This window comes from Trichoplusia ni, chromosome 9, assembly GCF_003590095.1.
Source record: "Trichoplusia ni isolate ovarian cell line Hi5 chromosome 9, tn1, whole genome shotgun sequence".
Classification (NCBI taxonomy): domain Eukaryota; kingdom Metazoa; phylum Arthropoda; class Insecta; order Lepidoptera; family Noctuidae; genus Trichoplusia; species Trichoplusia ni.
The window spans coordinates 2,822,763-2,842,062 of NC_039486.1; the positions used below are offsets into that span (position 1 = coordinate 2,822,763).

The window sequence follows — 19,300 nt, forward strand, 5'->3', positions numbered from 1 at the left end:
TCTTTAACCATAACCTGCTTTACTTAGACAGTTACTTTTGTCATTATAAAATAACTCACACCTATCTATGTTTTTACATATTTTTTTTACAACTATCACACAACACCATCTGTCTCAAACTGAGCAAAATGACTAGACAACTGACAAATACTAAGTATTTCGAAATACAATTAGACACAATATTACAAATCATCGTGCTCATCATACAAAAGTTTTCCCGGGTGGGAATCGAACCCACGACCTTCGCAGTCAGGGTCACTTTCCACTATACCTACAGGTAAGTCAATTGCTTCCATTTACTTAACTCAAGATTATGTGTTTAAAGTTACAGGAAATTCAGAAGCGCTTGCAAAATCCTTATGATAATACCTGATCACAATAAATAACGTGACTGTAACAGTTTCTCTAATCTATCAATAGATCTCGGAAAATCGATCCATTACACGCTTAATCTGCTAACTGGAAAAACCATTAATTATTTAATGGCAGCGTAGTAACTATTATTATATTTCTTATTATCTTGATCAGACCGCGTGATATTGTAATCACTTATATTAATATATACATACAGTTCTATATGATATAAGTACTATGTTTTCCTTAAAGAATAGATAATAGGTTGTTGTGAAGTGCTGGTCATTTATCACTGTTTGATGGGACATCGGGATCCTGTTTCCACCTCTGATTGTAATATTTTTTATAATATTCTATACTCTATACTAATATATAAAGGTGAAGAGTTTGTTTGTTTGAACGCGCTAAACTCAGGAACTACTGGTCCAAATTGAAAAAATCTTTTGTATTGAATAGACCATTCATCGAGGAAGGTTTTAGGCTATAAATCATCACGCTGCGACTAAAAGGAGCGAAGATACAATGGAAAATGTGGAAAAATCAGGGTAGATATAAATCTTAACTTATATCTTCTAACCAGGTGGACAAAGTCGCGGGCAACGGCTAGTACTGCATAAGTTTCACATATCACCATCTAGTCTTAAACTTAGCAAAGCTTGTATTACCAGAAAACTGATAAACATACTTACATATTTGTAAATACATACATCATGTATGTAAGCTACACCTAGATACAGATAAAATTACACACGAATTTTGTCCTGGGTGGGAATCGAACCCAGGAAGACGGTATAGCAGTCAGGGCCACCAGCCGCTAGACCAACAGGCCAGTCTAATAGGACCATTGCTACTGTAAGAGTGAGAAAGCGCAATGGACGTTGTAGAGCAATGTCTCTCCTCCACATGACGAATAACAGCGGCAGGTATATTAATTGCTAAGTACACTTCCCTTATAATAACTCTTCTATGTTTTACTGTTTTACGCCCTCATCGTTAACTTACGAAAGAGAAAGAACCTTTAAAATCATATTTAACAAAGATTTAAATATGGTTTTGACGTAGATTAAAAATAAATTTATACTTTATACCTCTAACGTAATAAATTAAAAAATATAGGAAATATAGAATCTTAAAAAAAACATACTCACACCTAAGATTTAATCCTAATTTGCTCAATGAAACAAAATAAGTTAAATTTATAAAACCTTTATTTCTATTACCCTTTCCTAGCTAAGACTAAATGATAATAAATTCATGATCATATAAAACAGTAGAATTACTTCTTAGAGGTGACTTTAAACAAATAGTGTAAAATATAAAATTGAGGCATAAATTTTGCTACATGTGCTAAATACACATTCCAAGTGATTCATAGTAAGAAAATCTTCTTTCAGTAAATGACTACAATTAATTGAACTGCCCTTAAACAATGTAATCCCATTAACTTTATCTTAACTATCACAGATATCATTTAAATATACACTCTGAGGTAAGCTAGTCAATTTAGTCAATTATTTATGAACTTTATATATCTCTCCACACATCGTTAATGTGTTCTATCCATGCACTTCAAATTCAACCATAATTTGGCAAAAATCAGAAGAAGAATTAAACTAAATTGTTCTCTATAAATATGTTGTTCAGGCATTGAAATTAATTTCATCTAAATTAAATCACACATAATTTTTATTTACAAACATAACCTTATCTATGTTTTAAAAATTTGCTAATATACGTCATGAATTTATTTGAAAATTCAGTTGTTAAGCGGTACCTTAAGGCTAGATACGCTAAGGTCCTGTGAATCGTAGTAAATACTATTAGGCCTAAGATTTGTATAGTATACGAAGCTTCTTCCATTCCCAAATCCCTTAAAATGAGCTTAGGATCTGAGTATAGGCAGAAGTCTTGGTCGCACTCCATAACGTTTCGGTCTCGGTAGAGGGCTACGGCGAATCCAGTGACACCATAACGAAGGAATGAGGCGGACATGAGGTACTTCATGAAGGTTTCAATGAAGGGTCCGAAGCCCATTCCGTAGCAAGCAAGGGCTAAAAGTGGTGCTGCCGTAGCTGGTCCTATGATGGAGCCATTCTGAAAAAGTAATGCCACATTTTTAGAGCAATAAAAATAAGATGATATCGAAATGAAGACAAAAAGAGAAAACTTAATGTTTCGAAAACTGTACTTAAATGACAAATATTATGTACAAAGTGAACGGAATGTATGACACTGTATTTTATAGGTGTCTAGGAAGAATTAGGCAAAAATTGGCCAAAACCAAAATCAACAGGCCTTGTGAACTATTTAATTCGGCTAAGCCCCAAAAATATATTCAGACAGCAACTTTACCGAACAATCAATTGATCTATTCTGAAAATTTACTTACAGTAACACTAAAAGCTGAGCCAACAGCCAGCCCCAGGCCTTCGGAACACATGGCTATTAGGATAGCGCAAAATGAGAAAAGGAAAAATCTATCCCACTCCAAGCTCTGTCCAGACATGAAGTATGTGATCACCAGGAATATGAAAGCAAGTATTACCTGCAACAAAATAGGAAATCTTAAGGTTTCATAAGACTATGAACCGAGTTCTGGTACAAAAATTACGGGCCATGTTTTTTTCCAGTTATCGTAATTCTAGTTCACCTTGAAGCAAATGGCTCTATATGGATAAACATAGTTAAAGAATATAATTGGCATTTATGGAAAATTTTTACCAAATATTTTAAACAACGTTAATACGGGCAAATTCAAATAGAGTTCTGGGATCAAGGGTTTTATCTAAAAGATAAGTATTCAATCTTCTTACATGGAAAACAAATAACATTCAATGTTTCTAAGAACTAAGTCCTTATACCTATTACTCTTGAGTATACGTAGAAAGTAAATCCATATTAAACGAGAATTGGGTTTACCAGGAAATTCTAATATATTATGAAGGCAAAAATATTTAAACAAATATTACATTAATGATGAACGAATGTTGTTCTGTTTCTCAGCAATTTTAATAATATAATAATACAAGTACTGTAAGTTCTAAAAAAACAACTGCTGCCATTACGCAAGGAAGATGGAGTAATATAAAACCATCTTGGCATCTCATTTCCACAATGCCTATATTGTTTGAAGATCTCATAATAAAGGCCCCCACGTAATGTGAACCACAGAACACTATTAAGTTTATAATTTGTAAACGAAGTAAAATACACGAACTTACCATACTTGGAATACTGGATACTGTTAGGGCAGCGTAAAAGGCTTTCAAACTGTACCAGCGATTGAAATATTCCCTCCGAAGTAAACGCACTTGCAAGGGAACTGTAACAAGTAGTAAAATGATATAAGCTAGATTATTTTTGAGTCGGTACACTATGTCTTATTTCAAATTCATCAATTGGATTCATATCGCGGGCCTTGAGCGTGGAGACCGTAAAAACCAAACACTCACTCAACCAAAACTCCCACTCTTCTATCTATCGACTAATACCAGAACTTTTAATGACTTTTTGAAATATCACGGTTGTCCTTAGTTCAGCATCCCGCCTTTAGGTGGCATTGGTTGTAGGTATTGGAAAACTATCTTAATCAGCTGTTTGTGCTAAAAATGCTATGCAATAGCTTAGCAATAGACGGCCACACGTCTTTTTTTTTTACTTCTCTGTACACTTTCATGACAGAAAACAAATTTGCCTGACACTGATACATAAAAACTAAGTACTACATATTTTCATCACTGTTGCCAAAAATGTATCAGTCAATTAATGGGTTTTAGTTCTAGGGCTACATAATTATGTTAATGCAATAACTTAAATATACTTACATATAAGGACAGGAATCATGATGTACGTATACATAAAGAAAACAAGACAGCTGAGACAGAACTTAAAGTTGACGACGGGGACCGCAGCGTTGTTGCCGACGTCAAAGAAGATGCTGCCAAGAAGGAAAGCCGAGAGCAAGTGGTGGAAAAACTGAATCCAATGGGAGATCTGAAAGAAGACAGATACCTTATATTAATATTTGCTTTATACTATCCAAGTAGCGACTGGCGCTCCTAACGTCATCGCATGCCATCATTAAAACCGTATTATATGGTCCTAATTGTTGAGATTATTCTTCTTGGAAGGACCAACTTGCTAGAAAGTGGTATGATATTAGGCGCCATATTGCTTGTAAAACTGAAAACTGTTTGCTGCGATAGACATGACATGACATCAAACCTCGAATAATGGGCAAGACGACACTAAGACGGAATCATTAAAATATTGTATTTAACTGATAAAATATCGTGTATGTATTGTGGAAAAAATCTCCATTTTAAAATTTAAGACGAGATTACTATTTTATTTTAGAAAATAAAATTGCAAAATTCTGCCAACTCCATGCTTTTTAAAACACCAATCGAAGTGTGTTACGTCAGCCCTCAGTAAATACTGTCACTGTCACTGTCAAGTTCTATACATTTTGATCTCTCATGTTTACAAGTTTGCTGAGAGTTGACGTCACAGCAATGTCAACGCCGGTGACTGCGTTTTGGCGCGAATAAATGAACGTTTCATTAAAAACAATTTTTTTCAATAATTAGTTTTTAAATTATAGAAATATTATATTTTTAAGTAATAGTAGATGCTTAAGAATATTTTAAAACACATTTTCAAAAATTGTCATCTTGCCCATTATGCTTTTTATAATATTATTTTTGAATAGAAAACACTAATGTTGATGCACTCCTTCATATATATTTCAAAACCAAATAAAAACATAACTCACCGTATTCCTTTTATTTTGTACCAGCATTCTTGAGGTAAGTATGATAAATTGTGTCCAAAAAGACGTAGGAAATTCAACTTTATAGGACTGATCCTTAGTTACGTGCTCCGAAAATATTCTTTGTACAGACTCGTCTGAATGGAGAACGGGTGTCCTGAAACGAAAAATGGTTGGAGGTAACCTTAACCTAACTTGAGGTCTAGTCATAACATTAACATCCCTTTGGCTTTTTCTGATCTATTTTAGGGATATTACAGATTAGGTGATTTGGCATATTAATATCCTACAACATCCTGTTATTTTTGAGCTCACATGAAAAAAATAACTGTTGCCATTTCAACAATATACCTATGAAAAGCAAAGTATCTAAGAAATCACAATATTTCGTTTTTTTTTTGTCTAGCATTTATTATGCCTTTGTATATATTTCGAGTAAGTCACTTTACTGCATTTCAATGTAATTTGTTTGTAATAAAGTTTTGCCAGCTATCAATATCTATACTTAAAGTATCAACCTTACGTTAACATTAACTAAATACGAACCTTCCACCTCTCGTCATTATTCTGTTTGGCCTCTTACATAGTTTCCCATTTAGACATAATTCCGACAGTTGAGCCATTGACTCTAAATTTCCGAGTAAGGTTTCCAGCACAAAGTCTGCAGGGTTGTGAGTTGTAGGGCAAATATGGCCAGCTTCAGCCATATATGGTACTAACATATCTGGTGATCCCTGAAAAGAAAAAAATTTGAATTAAGATGATTTAAAGGACTTGTACTAGATAGGGATGTAGTAATAAATGCAAGTATAAAGCCTATGAAGAAGTGTTTTGGTGGTTAAAAACAATTTTAGCCATAATCTATGATCTTAAGAAGATGTCATCATCGGCCTAGCCTTTTCCCAACTATGTTGGGGTCGGCTACCAGTCCAACCGGTTTCAGCTAAGTACCAGTGTTTTACAAGGAGCGACTGCCTATCTGACCTCCTCAACGCAGTTACCTGGGCAACATGCACCCCTTGGTTAGACTGGCTGTCAGACTTTACTCGTACTTAATTAAAACTGAGCTTTATGCTTTAAAGAAATGATAAAACTAAACCATAAAAATTGAGTTGAGCATTCTCGTCTGACGTTTTCAATGAAATTTTTATGTCAGAGTGACTTAAGTCGTAAACATAAAATTGTCTAGTCATAGTCTTGGAGCGATGAAATGATAGACGAAACAGTTTAATAAATAGATAGTTAAATCGTAAGCACTTTTACGAGGAAATTTGTTTATAGCATCTAGATCCTTCTAATTTGTATCAGACATAGAACAAGCAGACAAAATTTCGATAAAACCGTCTGTGATTGTTTTTTTATAATGCTGATTTTTCCAACACTTAAATAGGAGACCGTTGCTAAGCAGGATTTTTAGATAAGATTGAAACAAAAAAATCGATTATGATTGCCTTTATTTCCATATATAAAACGCAAAGACCGAAGAAGGATATTTTTTCCTTCTTCCGCTTTGAAACATACTAATAAATCAAACGACTAAAACTCTCTAGATGAAATAATATACTAAAAAGATCATCCGGAATCGAGCAATGCATCACCAAATGAAATAGAGTTTAAAGTAATCGCTGTAAAAGCGTTTTATATCTGAGCCATTACTCACGCGAGGGTTAAGTGAAACACTCCGAAGTTATGACAGACTATTATCGAGACATCATTTTAGGGTTAAACACGTATCTTTGCCATAAAGTTTATAGCATCACCGCCCTACTGAAAACTCATTATGTTACCTAAGTAAATTATTACGACGGTAAAGTTCCAAAGTTGACTTTTTGGACAGAGTGACCATTTGGGCCTTAAAGGAGGATTGAGTGTTTGATTTACATAGCTGTTTACGGATCAGGGTACTATTAAATCCTAGGTTACGATTCATACGTTGTTAACATGCCTGGTTTGAACGATGCCATAAATATTGTGGTCGCTAGATTGTTGTACTACCAGTGAGAGTACTTCATGTATAGTCAATTCCGAGAATTGTCATTGATATTTGAAATGTTCATTCCTTTCAATACAATATAACTTAAGATGCAGGGCAATATTGGTCAATCAAATCTTTATGCTGTTTGCGGATGAGACCAGAAAGCCAATATTTTCAGGAGATAAAAATAACAGCAACTGAAGTAGGTGATTTAGCCCAGCTACAAATCATTATTGAAGAATTGTATTGTATAAAAAAAGTTCAAGGGACGTACTCGTACGTTTTTTCTATATCAGTAATTTTCAAAGTCCGATATAGCTTAAAATAATTACAAACTAACCTATTGTTTACAATATGTACACTTAAAACAAAATACATAAGAAATAACATGGGCATTTTAGCGATATGACTACTATTATCAAATTAAATAATACAATATATTTGTCTCCGGTCAAACGATACGTCTGGTCCCATTCACGCAGTCGAGTAGCTGTAAAGCTTTGTACAAAATCCCGCCAATGTCAATTACGGGTTTAATCTCGCCATTAAATTTACAGCCAATAGAAAGGCTGTTTGACGAACGATTTACGTCGACATTGTTGATACATTCTGTAGCGATTTGTGAATTATTTGCGCTCTTAATTAAATATTTTGTTGGATGAATTGAAAGTGATTTTGGAAGCATTCATGTATAGTGGTAGACCCCAATTCTATTGTTAGCAAAGAAATAGCTTATAGCAAATTAAAACTGAGTGCTATATAAGTCGTAACTTAAGTGATATGGTACCTAAATTGATAAACAGAGTAGAACGTAACATACTTACACTTACTCAATATACTAGCCTGAAAAGCGATATAGGGAAACAGTTAAAAAGCGGTAAGTAAGTTAATAGTCAAAGTGCGAGTTCGACTCCCGACACTAACGGTGCTATACAAAAAAAAGCTAAAATAAAATCAAAATCCGTTTTTTAACCTTTTCTGTGTCTTCTGTGTCAGGGTAAAAATCCATTTTTACCCTTTTTGAAAACCTAAGCCCTGAACAAGAAAAATAAGTTTTTATTTATCGCCTTTCCATAGAATTTCTCACTATAAACAGTTGTTTTCCTGTCTTAACTTATCTTACAAGATTCTATAAGTTTTTATCGAAATTTACACTTTATATTGTTCACAAAACTAGCTATTAAATTTCTTTTGTAGCGCTTTACTTGAACACAGTAATATTCATATATTTTCTTATCGATATTACGTCTATAGAGATTTCCCTGCAGCTTCTTGGAGTTTATAAAGGAGATTTTAATTCTTAAATTAAAATACCGTAGAATACGTTTCGTTTTAGTCAAGTTATCAGTCAATTGCGTCAGTTCAATAATTACTTCTAAATAATTTACTGAAACGGACTGTTTTTTTTTTGACTAGCTCATAAATAGCTCACTTTTTGGCATTGGCTAAGAGATTTCAAAAATTTATACTTTGAAACTTTCGAAAACATTTTCGATCAATTAAAATTTGAAAAAGTTGAGTAGTAAATTGAATATTCTTTTTGTGAAAACTTTATTTAAAAGCTAAAATTATTAGCTCTCTAAACTATAAAATATGTAAAAGGATTCAAAACTTTTTTCTCATCACTTATTCTCTTTTAATAAAACTATAGAGACTTTAATTTTTATAAAAGATTGCATCAGGTGCAAACTACTTTAATGAATAAAATTACAGTTACAAAAATAAGAAATTCATTTTTACAGAAATTTTTCATAATACTTAATTTTCTTCATAGGAATAGAACTTCTATAAAATATGCTTCATTTAGGAGTCTGGGATTAGTGATTATCCAATTAATTTAGCTATGTAAATCAAAACGAGAAGATTTTAATGAAGAACCGTTTGATTTGGGTTTCGGAAACTTTCGACTTGATTGACATCTTTCGCGATAGGGACTTTGCTAATTAGTTTGCGAGACAATCAAACTTTGGTAGTGGAATTATCTTACGGCTATTTGTTAGGATGTCTTGTAGGTTCAAGTGACTGACCTATATTTAGCGTTAATTTTTGTCTGGGTATGTGAATATTATGAATATCGCTTGGAAGTTAATACATATCCAAACAAAGAGAGACCTATGCTTAGCAGTAAGTTATACACAGTTAATATCTCTACTAATGTTGGAAATGTGATGTTAGTTTGTTTGTTTTGATTTTACTTATCGATTGTCATGAGAATAAATTTTCTTTGATGCATAAGGAGTAACATAAGATATATTTTCACTAACTTAAAATAAAACGAAAATAATTGCACGAAATGGTTGAGGTCACCAATCACTCGTCCACCGAAACGCGTCGCTTGTTCGATCTCCGCACATGGTTTTGTGAAAACCACAAATCCTTGTCCTGAGTCTGAGAGTCTACTTGCATGTGACTCGAATGCTTATGAAACCCGTCGCAACACAAAAGTTAAAATGTTTAGTAAGGGAGTCGTTTTTTTTAAAGAGTCTGAAATAAAATTGATATACATACTTGATAACAGCACATTCCTCTGGCCAACACGTATATTCTGTCAAAGAGTGAAAACAAGGATGCCGATGGTTGATGCACGGTACATATTATGTTCCTGCCTTGTCGTGACAGCAGGCGGAGAAGTACCACGAGCTGTCGAATTGACACGACGTCGAGACCTCTGAAAAAGATGAAAAGAAAATGAAATATACTGTCGGAGCAATAGTGTGGAGGTTTAAAATCTTTAAGCCCCGACGATGATACAGGGTCGTTATAATTTTTTCGGGGCAGTCTATGTACGCAGATTTCTGTGAGGTAAATAAAAAAATAAACGTCTTAAGTCTACCCCTTTGTCTTCATTTAGATCTAAGCACTTATTAAAAATAAATACGGGCATAAAAAAAAAACAGGCAAACTACACACACAAACTTCAAAAAGAAGCTAGTGACTCTAATGAGACGAATGTCTTCCTAAGGATCTTTATACGCGACAAAACACAAGTCTCTGTACCCAACTAGATAAGGGTAGTACTATGCATACCTATAGTAATAAGTCTTCAAACCGAAGACGTTGCTAAGCAACGAAAATTCGAGTTTTGTATACGTAAGTTGCCTTGTGTATGAAACGGCAGTCGTATCGTTAAAGTTTTCCATATGTCTACGTCGATATGCCCAACTAGACACCATTTGTGAGTTCTAGGAAAGGGGTACTTTGAGCGTCTATTTTCTATTATATTCGGATCCACGGTTCGTTGGCGCACCTAAACAAATAAAATCGAGTAGCCCTTTCAGTTAAACATCGTTTAAATTAAAGCGTTTTGCATTTTAAGGGTTTTCGTATTAGTGAGATTATGTAATTTTGGGCTTTGTTGAAATTGCCAACCCATTTGCTTACTCTTTAGTTGTCAATTAATTTTCTGTAAGTGGTTAAATATGATATTTTAGGTAACGAATGGAAATGATAAGGCCACAGAATAGTAATTTTAAATAATAATGATTTAGACAGCAGCGAGATTTTCAAAAAGACAAATGTAACAAAGACATTAATTCTTAAATACGAGTACCTATGTCATATTATTTGTGAGCATTTTGGCAGCTATGTTGCTATCACGTTAGTTTTGTAAATTATACAATTGTTTTGGTATTGTGTTTCAAGAAAAGAAGTATTCTTACTGCTAACATTTATTGAAAACTCATCGGTCAAGTGCAGTTCGGTGTGGCGATGCTGAAGGTTCCTTACAACGGCCAAAATAAGTCAAAGGCAAAAAAATCGGCTGGGTGGCTATTAATTTGAGGTAGTGACCTAAACAAAAGTACAAATTTATTTGTTATTGATAGCAAATTTTTTATCGCAGCAACATTGGTTAATCTCAACGTTTATTTTAGTATTTGGTGAAAATAAATGGTGTTATAGCGGCAACATAAATACATCACAACTATAAACTAAGTTCTTAACGCTGATAATTTGGTTTGTACATAAATAAAGCCTTGATATAAATGTATCCATAACTTTATGATGAATACTTATTGACATAATTATGAGGCTAATTTAAAAACTTGAATTATGAATTAAGCAATGATTTATTACAATCTTTTTCTTTGACGTAAAACAAACATACATAAAATGCAGTTTATTTATTATACTTTTTTATCAGCAAGTCAAACAATGTTTTGAAGACAAGTTTTTCTTAAATAATTCACTTGTTATTGCTAATTTAATACTCAATCATATTATTATGAATCGCTTAGTTACACAAGTTATATTATTACACTAGCTATTGACCGCGACTTTGTCCGCGTGGTTAGAAGATAATATAAGTTATTATTTATACCTGCCCTGTTTTTTCCACATTTGGCTTTATATCTTCGCTCCTATTAGCGGCAGCGAGACGGTATATAGCCTAAAGCCTTCCCTATATTTTTTCAATTTGAACCTGTAGTTCCTGAGATTAGCGCGTTCAAACAAACAAACTCTTCAGCTTTATATATTAGTAAGTATAGACAGATATAGATATAAATTTTTAGATAGAAGCTAGAAGTAAATTGAATGCATAAATATATGCACTATAATAACAACAGGGTAATAAACCGTATTTACTATAATATAGCAGTAGCTACCAGATAATGAAATACCAATGAATTCAATAAAATCCAATTAAATTGAACAATTATTTGTCTTGCACGCAAACTTTTAATGGTTGCTATTATAAGATATAACAGGAACATATAATTTTTATTGTTTTAATAGCCGTAAATCGTAATTATTCTCTCTGTTATAAGTAATGTAGTTCTGTTACAAAAATATCTATAACGTGATTCCTTTGCAATTATAATATGCTTTCAAAATTGATCTAGAACTTTTGCTTTGCGTTAGCAAGATTTTTAAATTTAAAAACACAATTTAATGACTCCTCGTCAACGCAATCAGTAATTGAAATAAACAGATATCGGTATTTTTAGGGCAAAATTATACAAACTGGAGAGGGACACTAATAAAACAAAAAATACTAAAAAATGTTTGTTTTTAATTAAAATAATTTGGTCCTTGATAAATTTATAACAGTAAAAAAGCTAAATTAATTCTTGCCGTAATTATGAACAAAGCAGAGGCCTTTTTTGTTGTACTGAAGGACTTTCGTTTGTTTTATTGAACTCAAATTGAAGATATTAAATCAAATATGTACTATTGGACCCACACGGTACCAGTATTTTGTACAATTTCTGCATTTTAGATATGTGCATTTGCGTATAAATTATAGGAAGATATAATATAGAAACTTTTGGAAAATAAAGAAAATAATGTTAAAAAAGTGGATACATTGGGATTTCCAAGGATGAATAGAAATAAGTGTAATTTTTTGAGGCGGAAATAAGTGTTTAATACTAACATTGAAACTGCTTTAACAAATGTAGTTTATTAAAGTTGAGAAATTTTTATTTTTTGTTTTATATCGTTAAACATCTAACAATTTACAAAACCTTGGTTTCTATACATTGAATTTCTTTTGCCAGGAAAATGCTTATATTCAAACTTTTTACCGTTTATAAGTTTAATCATAAAAAACAGGATACTAATCATATTTTTATACAATATTCCTTGTAGAATGTCACAAAAGCATTATAGATGGCATAATAGTTGGAAATGGAAATAATTATGCTTTTGCTGCGAGGAAAATGCGCAATGATGGTGTAAGTGAGAAGTACCTACATCCGTCAGTAATATGCAATTTGGTTTCAAAACCGCTAAGTTGTAGGTAAGAGCGAATGCACACTAGTGCAATTGTACAGTGGTTTCTTTGAGCATTTGGCAAGAACTAAATGGCCTATTTGGGTCTTGCTAAATGCTCAAACAGGTGGACAGTTTTGTATTAAGGTATTTAATCCTTGTGTCGGGCACACAAACATTCAAGGAAAAACTAAACTACTCAGGATCAGCATTCGTTGATCACGCAAATGCTTGTCCTACGAGGGAATTGAACCCTCGACACGTTGCGCCCAGTGAGTTTTGCGTGGGGTCCTCAATCACTCGGCTATTTGTACAGTCAGCTGTTCAATTTCGCCTATCATCTCGCCTATCACGTAAGAATCCAAAGAATTTGCCAGAAGACCACTTGTATTGCGTTAAGAGATGAGAACGAGTGGTCAATGATGATGTGGTCATGGCAAATGGCTTGGCATGCATGGCAAGGTGCAATCACGTATGGTTCTTCAAACTCTTGGAAGGGACAAAAGCCTAGATATAGTAATCTGAACTTTGTCTTATTTCTACTCCGAATTTAGTACCAACAAAGGACCAGGACCAAAATAATTGTAGAACCGAAGGGATCACTTCCAAAAGGATCCACAAATCAGTACCATGGGTTCATGAGCAATTTTTGTCAAAATAGCTCCACTCGATGGATTAAGTACATGATCCGATTTCGTAAACGCCCCAACCTGCACGTCCAATAAAAGGTTATGGCGGGACGTGGTGATTAAGCCAATTACCTTCCATTGTACTTATGTAATTTTGTTTAGCCTGCCCCTATTGGAGTGAACCTTTTAAGCAATAGATATTAATGAATCTACTCAGAATTGCGTTTGCTTTCAAAAGATTGTATTCAGAATGAAATTGGAGGTGATATCGGGTATACAAGTTGCCTAATCTTTTTCATGGTGATTATGCGACATTGTAAAAGTTTACTCTACCGAGTACTTATACTAACAATGAATATTATCATACACTTTACATTGTTATCTTTGTTGGAGTAATTTTCTTATATGGTTACGGAGAATTTCTTGTTTTACACACCTGCTTTCGGAGTGAGAAGACATTTGAAAGCTTTTTAGCTTCTTTGGTAATATTTTTTCTTTAGATAAACCTACTTTGAGTCCTGCTTAAAGAAATTTAAAAAAAAACTAGCTGTTGCGCGCGACTTCGTCCGCGTGGTTAGAAGATATAAGTTATGCTGCCCTGTTTTTTCCACACTTTCCATTGTATCTTCGCTCCTATTAGTCGCAGCGTGATGTTTTATAGACTAAAACCTTCCTCGATGAATGGTCTATCTAACACAGAATTTTTCAATTTGATCCAGTAGTTTCTGAGATTACCGCGTTCAAACAAACAAACTCTTCAGCTTTATATATTAGTATAGATATAAAAAAATAAAGTAGAATATTGAGTTTCTAATGCCTATAGTAACCAATGGGACGTTGAAGAGTGTCCAATCACATAGTTTTTAGTATCATAATCATTAGTTTTTGTATGTACTTGTACAATGTACTAGAACTCAAAGTAATTTTCAGACTTGCCTTAACAACTGGTACTCGTCTTTAATGAAATTAAACGGTCGGGTAACCATTGTAGAGTTTTTGTTAGTTTTTGCTGGACCATCATAGGACCCCTCTAATCAACGTTAGAACAATTTCAGTAACAGACATATTACTGGCATCATGTAAGTATATCTGACAAGCCTTGAAAAAGTTTAAATGGCCTACCATTATCTAACTCCAAATTAGCTTGGTAATTGTAAACGTGACTGCTATTAGATGACAAAATTATGAATGCTGTTATTTCGTAAAAAAAGATTCAACGTAACCGGTTGCCAAATGGCTGACACAATGCTTTAAATTACCTTAAATGCCCTATTAATAAGAGGAATGAATCTCAGCATTGGCAGTGTTTACAAACACACACGAGAGTTCCGGATCCACAAACATTAATATTTACTTTAAAAGCCCCTTAAAAAGTAAACACGAAAAACAATCCTTTAAATACTCCATAAAACCCACGCGTAACTATGTTAGTAGGTAATAAAATAACCCTTTACTGCCTTAGTTTGACAAATAAGTTTTAGCATGGATTTGTCGTTTTCAGGGAATTAAATACGGGGTTTTCCTTCCTCAAAAGAAGGCTTCCATCAGAGAAATAGTATACACAGGCCAACATACAAGGATCGTCGTAATGATACCAATTACTCATGTTTAATCCAAGGATAACACTTTTCCTCAAACGTGCGGATTATTCCTATTATGCCGGTCTCCTCTAATTGTTTTTTTAACCCGGCCCTTGTAATGAGACAAACGTCAGCGTATCACAAAAACGTTGGGTTGTTTAGGACTCTTGTTCTGGTTCTACTAATGAAATGTGTTTCGTGAATTAACACGAAGGGATGCATAATGGATGGAAATTGTTAAAAAAAAAACCTTTTTTTTTGCTGATTTATTTAAGGTCTTATGTATTTCATTTAAGGTTTATATTGGTTGAGATCGGTTGTTACTATTTTCGCTGTAGTAATAAATAAAGGCTTCCAAAAACACTTCATCAAAATTGCATCATATTACGGGGCTTTTCAGAATGTATTTAAATAAGTGGGCTACTAAAGTAATTCTTGAAAGTTTATGATTAAAAACACTTACTATGTATATACATCAAAGCGAAGTTCCAGAAAGGACTTGTTTATGCAATTAAGTAGAAAATTTGTAAATAACTTTGACATCGTAAATATATTCTATACCATACAAGCTTGTTTGCCTATATCTCTAACATCTACCAAAAATAAACCGTGCTGATACCGATAGCATGGATTTCTAAATTAACTAGACTTCATGGTACGAGGGCACTTTTTTGCACTCCATACTCCCTATAGAGACAAAACCAGTCAGAAAGATCTATCTGTTGACCTACTCAGGATAGCTTGATTAATGAATGTCTAAGATAACTTACGTAGTGGGCTCATCCAAGAAAATGACGGGTGGATTGTTGACCAGCTCCAAAGCGATGGATAATCTTTTCAGTTGTCCTCCAGATAGCTTTTCCGTCATAGTATCCCTGTGATTCCAGAGTCCGAGGGTTTGGAGAATTTCTTCTACCTGTAATATGTTTTTGTTAATTAATTATTTTTCTTTTAGAATGCCAACACAATATCGAATTAGTTGCATAGATAACGTCTACTACAAAGAAAAAAAAATCCTATATGTGGAAGCACCAAATGTGTTTTCCAATTAACCTACTAATAACTATTTGCCTGTTGTTCTAGTGGTTAGTGACCTTGACTGCTATACTGGAGATCGTGGGTTCGCTACCCATCCAGGACAAAGGTTTGTGTGGTGTGCACGATCATTTGTTCTATGTCTAGGTGCAAATCAGAAATATTTAATTATGTTTATCAGTTAAATTCTCAACAAAATAAACTATTCAACATCATCGAGTGGTATATAGTCACCATGGCAATTATCTATGTGGTGTGTAGGTGGTGCAATTATCATTGGTCAATTATGCGGTTCAATGATAAATGTTTGTAACACGTCTGCATATATTATGAATCAAACGTTGCCGTGCTTAATAAAATCATAACATGTATCTACTGTATAAAGTAAAATTTATCTCATGACTTTGCCCAAAACATTTTAGGAAAGCGTAAAATAAAAATGCTTTGGTAGTCAGACAGAAATCGAACAAGAAAAAATATATTCAAAACATTCAAAAATGTCATATGACGGAATTGTACTAATTTCCTTACAATTATGTTATTACTCTTAGTTTGGTTGAACTTCCCGTTCCTTTGTTCGAATACACTTGTATAATTATTTAAATGCGAGAGTCAAATTGCCTTTCATCGAATATTAAAAGGAAGTTTATTTATAAGAATCCATGACATTCAGCCCTTCCTACACCAATTAAGTACTTAATCACAGCTTTAACAATTACATTAAAAGAACTTTTATTACTTTTAATTTACATCCGCGTTTTAGGGTTTCTTACCAAAAGGAAAAAATGGCAAACACTATTAAGGCACTGCTGTATGTATGTCTGTTCGCCGGTCTATCACCTGGCAGCGTCAAATGAACGCTGGCTATAATGACTAAACAGTTGGAATTTTCACGGAATTTCTGTTTACATTATAACCAAAAAGAAAACAAAATTATTGCTAAGCAACAGACAGTGTACTCAAAAAAAGTCTTGTCTTTTGTACGGAATCCTCAAAATCGCGAGTCGAACTCGCACTTGATTGGTTTATTTTATTGCTTCCTATGAAACAGTATTTTTCCTGGTTAACAACAACTGCCGGTCAAAGTTCATTAGGGTTATTATCTTTCTGGAGAGCGTTTTACATTATTGTGCGGTCATGGCCCAATAATTCTGACCATTATATTGAATAACCGTATATTGCTCAGACGACTGTAAAGCGTAAGATATTAATTCCCAATTTCAGGTCTAAAATTCTCAGAAGTAATTTGGAGCTAGAAATTTCGGTCGGCGGCAACCAAAATGTTGACGGTGAATTATATAATATTCATAGTGTTAAGAATATTGCTTACCTCAAACCCACTGTGTTAGCATAAATATTGAGCAATTGACTGGTCTGTTTAGGCTATCGTGCATTTTGATATCCCGGGGTCCTCAAAGCATTGTTTGTGGACAACCTATGTATTGGTTCCTTATTTTGCTCATTTAGCTGAGACAAAGAAGTTTATTTAAAGTAATTTTACGGATTTCTATTATTTTACCAGTCACTGTATCCAACCAGTCAAGATCGCATACAAAACAAAAGAAACTCACAATTAGTTCCTTTTCAGCATTCCCCAGTTCTTTCCCCAGCTTCAGGTTGGCTGCAATCTTCATGGCTTCCTGTACCGAGAGCCTGGGTTGAAGGAGGTCGTCTTGCATGATGTATGTACTGAGCTTTTTGAAGATCCTCATATCTCGAGAGTGACCATTTACCATGATTCTCCCGTTCACACCATTTGAACTGTAAGTAGAAAAGTTTTTATTAAATTAAGATGCTAAGGTAATATGATAATTTAAAGGTTGTTTGAGGTGGGATCCTAATGGGGTTTTTGTCGAAACTTCACAATTCTGTCTAGTATTTGTAACTCTTTGTCTGGTCTTGATTGCACGGAAATGATAACAGAAACATCAATATCGGTAAATCCTGTCTTAAATTCTAAGGTATCAAATAAAACAAATTTTAATACAGCTCTCTTTTTAAAGCCGGTTGAAAGTCCGTTGGAAGACAGCTCAAAAATTACACAGTTATACTAAAACGCAACAGCAATTTAAATTAAGATATTTTAATTTGTCACTCAATCTATCAAGGTTTAATCCTTAAAGCTAAAATAAATAAACGACAGATGCTTTTTTATCGTAATAAACCACGGGCCACGCCTGCTTGGATTATCATAACCTTGTAAAAGCTGTTAGATGTAATAAATTATTTTTAGTATCGTAACATTCCATATTTTTCTAAAGTAATAGCCCATAATGACCGCAATTAGAAATAAAAAGCAAGCGAAAAAAATATGATCGTTTTAGTTGCCGTACTCCTCCGAAACGGCTTAACCGAGTTTTACCAAATTTTATATGCGTATTCAGTATTCGTAACATCAATTTTCATACCCATAAAGGTTAAGGGTTGCTCACACTAAAAAAAATATTTTATTATCTGGACGAAATTTGGCACTAAAAAATACATACAACTAGAAATAATTTATTAGGCAAAACAACGTTTGCTGGGTCAGCTAGTATAAATATAGAAATTAAAATACCTGAATAATACAGATTGTTGATGATAAAAGTGCAACAAAGTAACTGTGAAACTATGTTTAAAACAATAAAGCACATTTTTCTTTTGAATTAAATATACTTATTTATGTTTTAACTACGCACGGGCATGCAGAAAATTATATTTTATTACCTAGTATACTGTTATATTCTTGAAGTTCCTGAAGATATAACGATAACAAAGCATTGTGTTATCATAACAAGTTTATAATTAAAAATAATTTAATCCTCTTTAATTGTAAGTAATTTTAAAAAAATACGACTTTATTTAACTACTGGTCTGAAAATAAAAGAATACCTTTTACACTGTAAAGGTATTTTTTTCAAGCCATTGTTATATATTTTTATTATTCTCATAATGACTCGGTTTTTGTGTCTTACAAAATAATGGTCTTGTGAAGAAAAATAAACATCTATACATAAGTGATATAGGCGTTAATTATTATTAGCATGAAAACACACTGTCATAAAAATATAAATATGAAAAATATGAATGAAGACACGTTATTCGAGTCCTTTTAACTGCTGAGGCGGTGGGCATAGTAGACCGTTAATAGTTATATAGATATCAAAGTATTTGAAGTATTCGATCCCGACCAAATAAAGAAAACATGTTTAAACGTGTATGTATGCCAATTCATCATACAAGCACTTCACAAGGAATGCATCAA

At 33.3% G+C, this 19,300-nt stretch overlaps 1 protein-coding gene across 1 annotated transcript in view; it reads right to left on the minus strand.

Annotated features, from left to right (window-relative positions):
* Positions 1-1,544: 1,544 nt before the first annotated feature.
* Positions 1,545-19,300, minus strand: part of LOC113497165 (ATP-binding cassette sub-family G member 4-like) — a 58,656-nt gene continuing 40,900 nt past the window's right edge. The window contains exons 3-11 of the mRNA XM_026876571.1: positions 17,628-17,817; positions 15,792-15,937; positions 9,609-9,768; positions 5,672-5,859; positions 5,129-5,282; positions 4,179-4,347; positions 3,576-3,676; positions 2,744-2,899; positions 1,545-2,448 (exon numbers count right to left, since the gene is read on the minus strand). Coding sequence (XP_026732372.1) covers positions 2,059-2,448; positions 2,744-2,899; positions 3,576-3,676; positions 4,179-4,347; positions 5,129-5,282; positions 5,672-5,859; positions 9,609-9,768; positions 15,792-15,937; positions 17,628-17,817 — 1,654 coding nt within the window. The 3' untranslated portion in view covers positions 1,545-2,058. The remainder of the gene's footprint in view (positions 2,449-2,743; positions 2,900-3,575; positions 3,677-4,178; positions 4,348-5,128; positions 5,283-5,671; positions 5,860-9,608; positions 9,769-15,791; positions 15,938-17,627; positions 17,818-19,300) is intronic.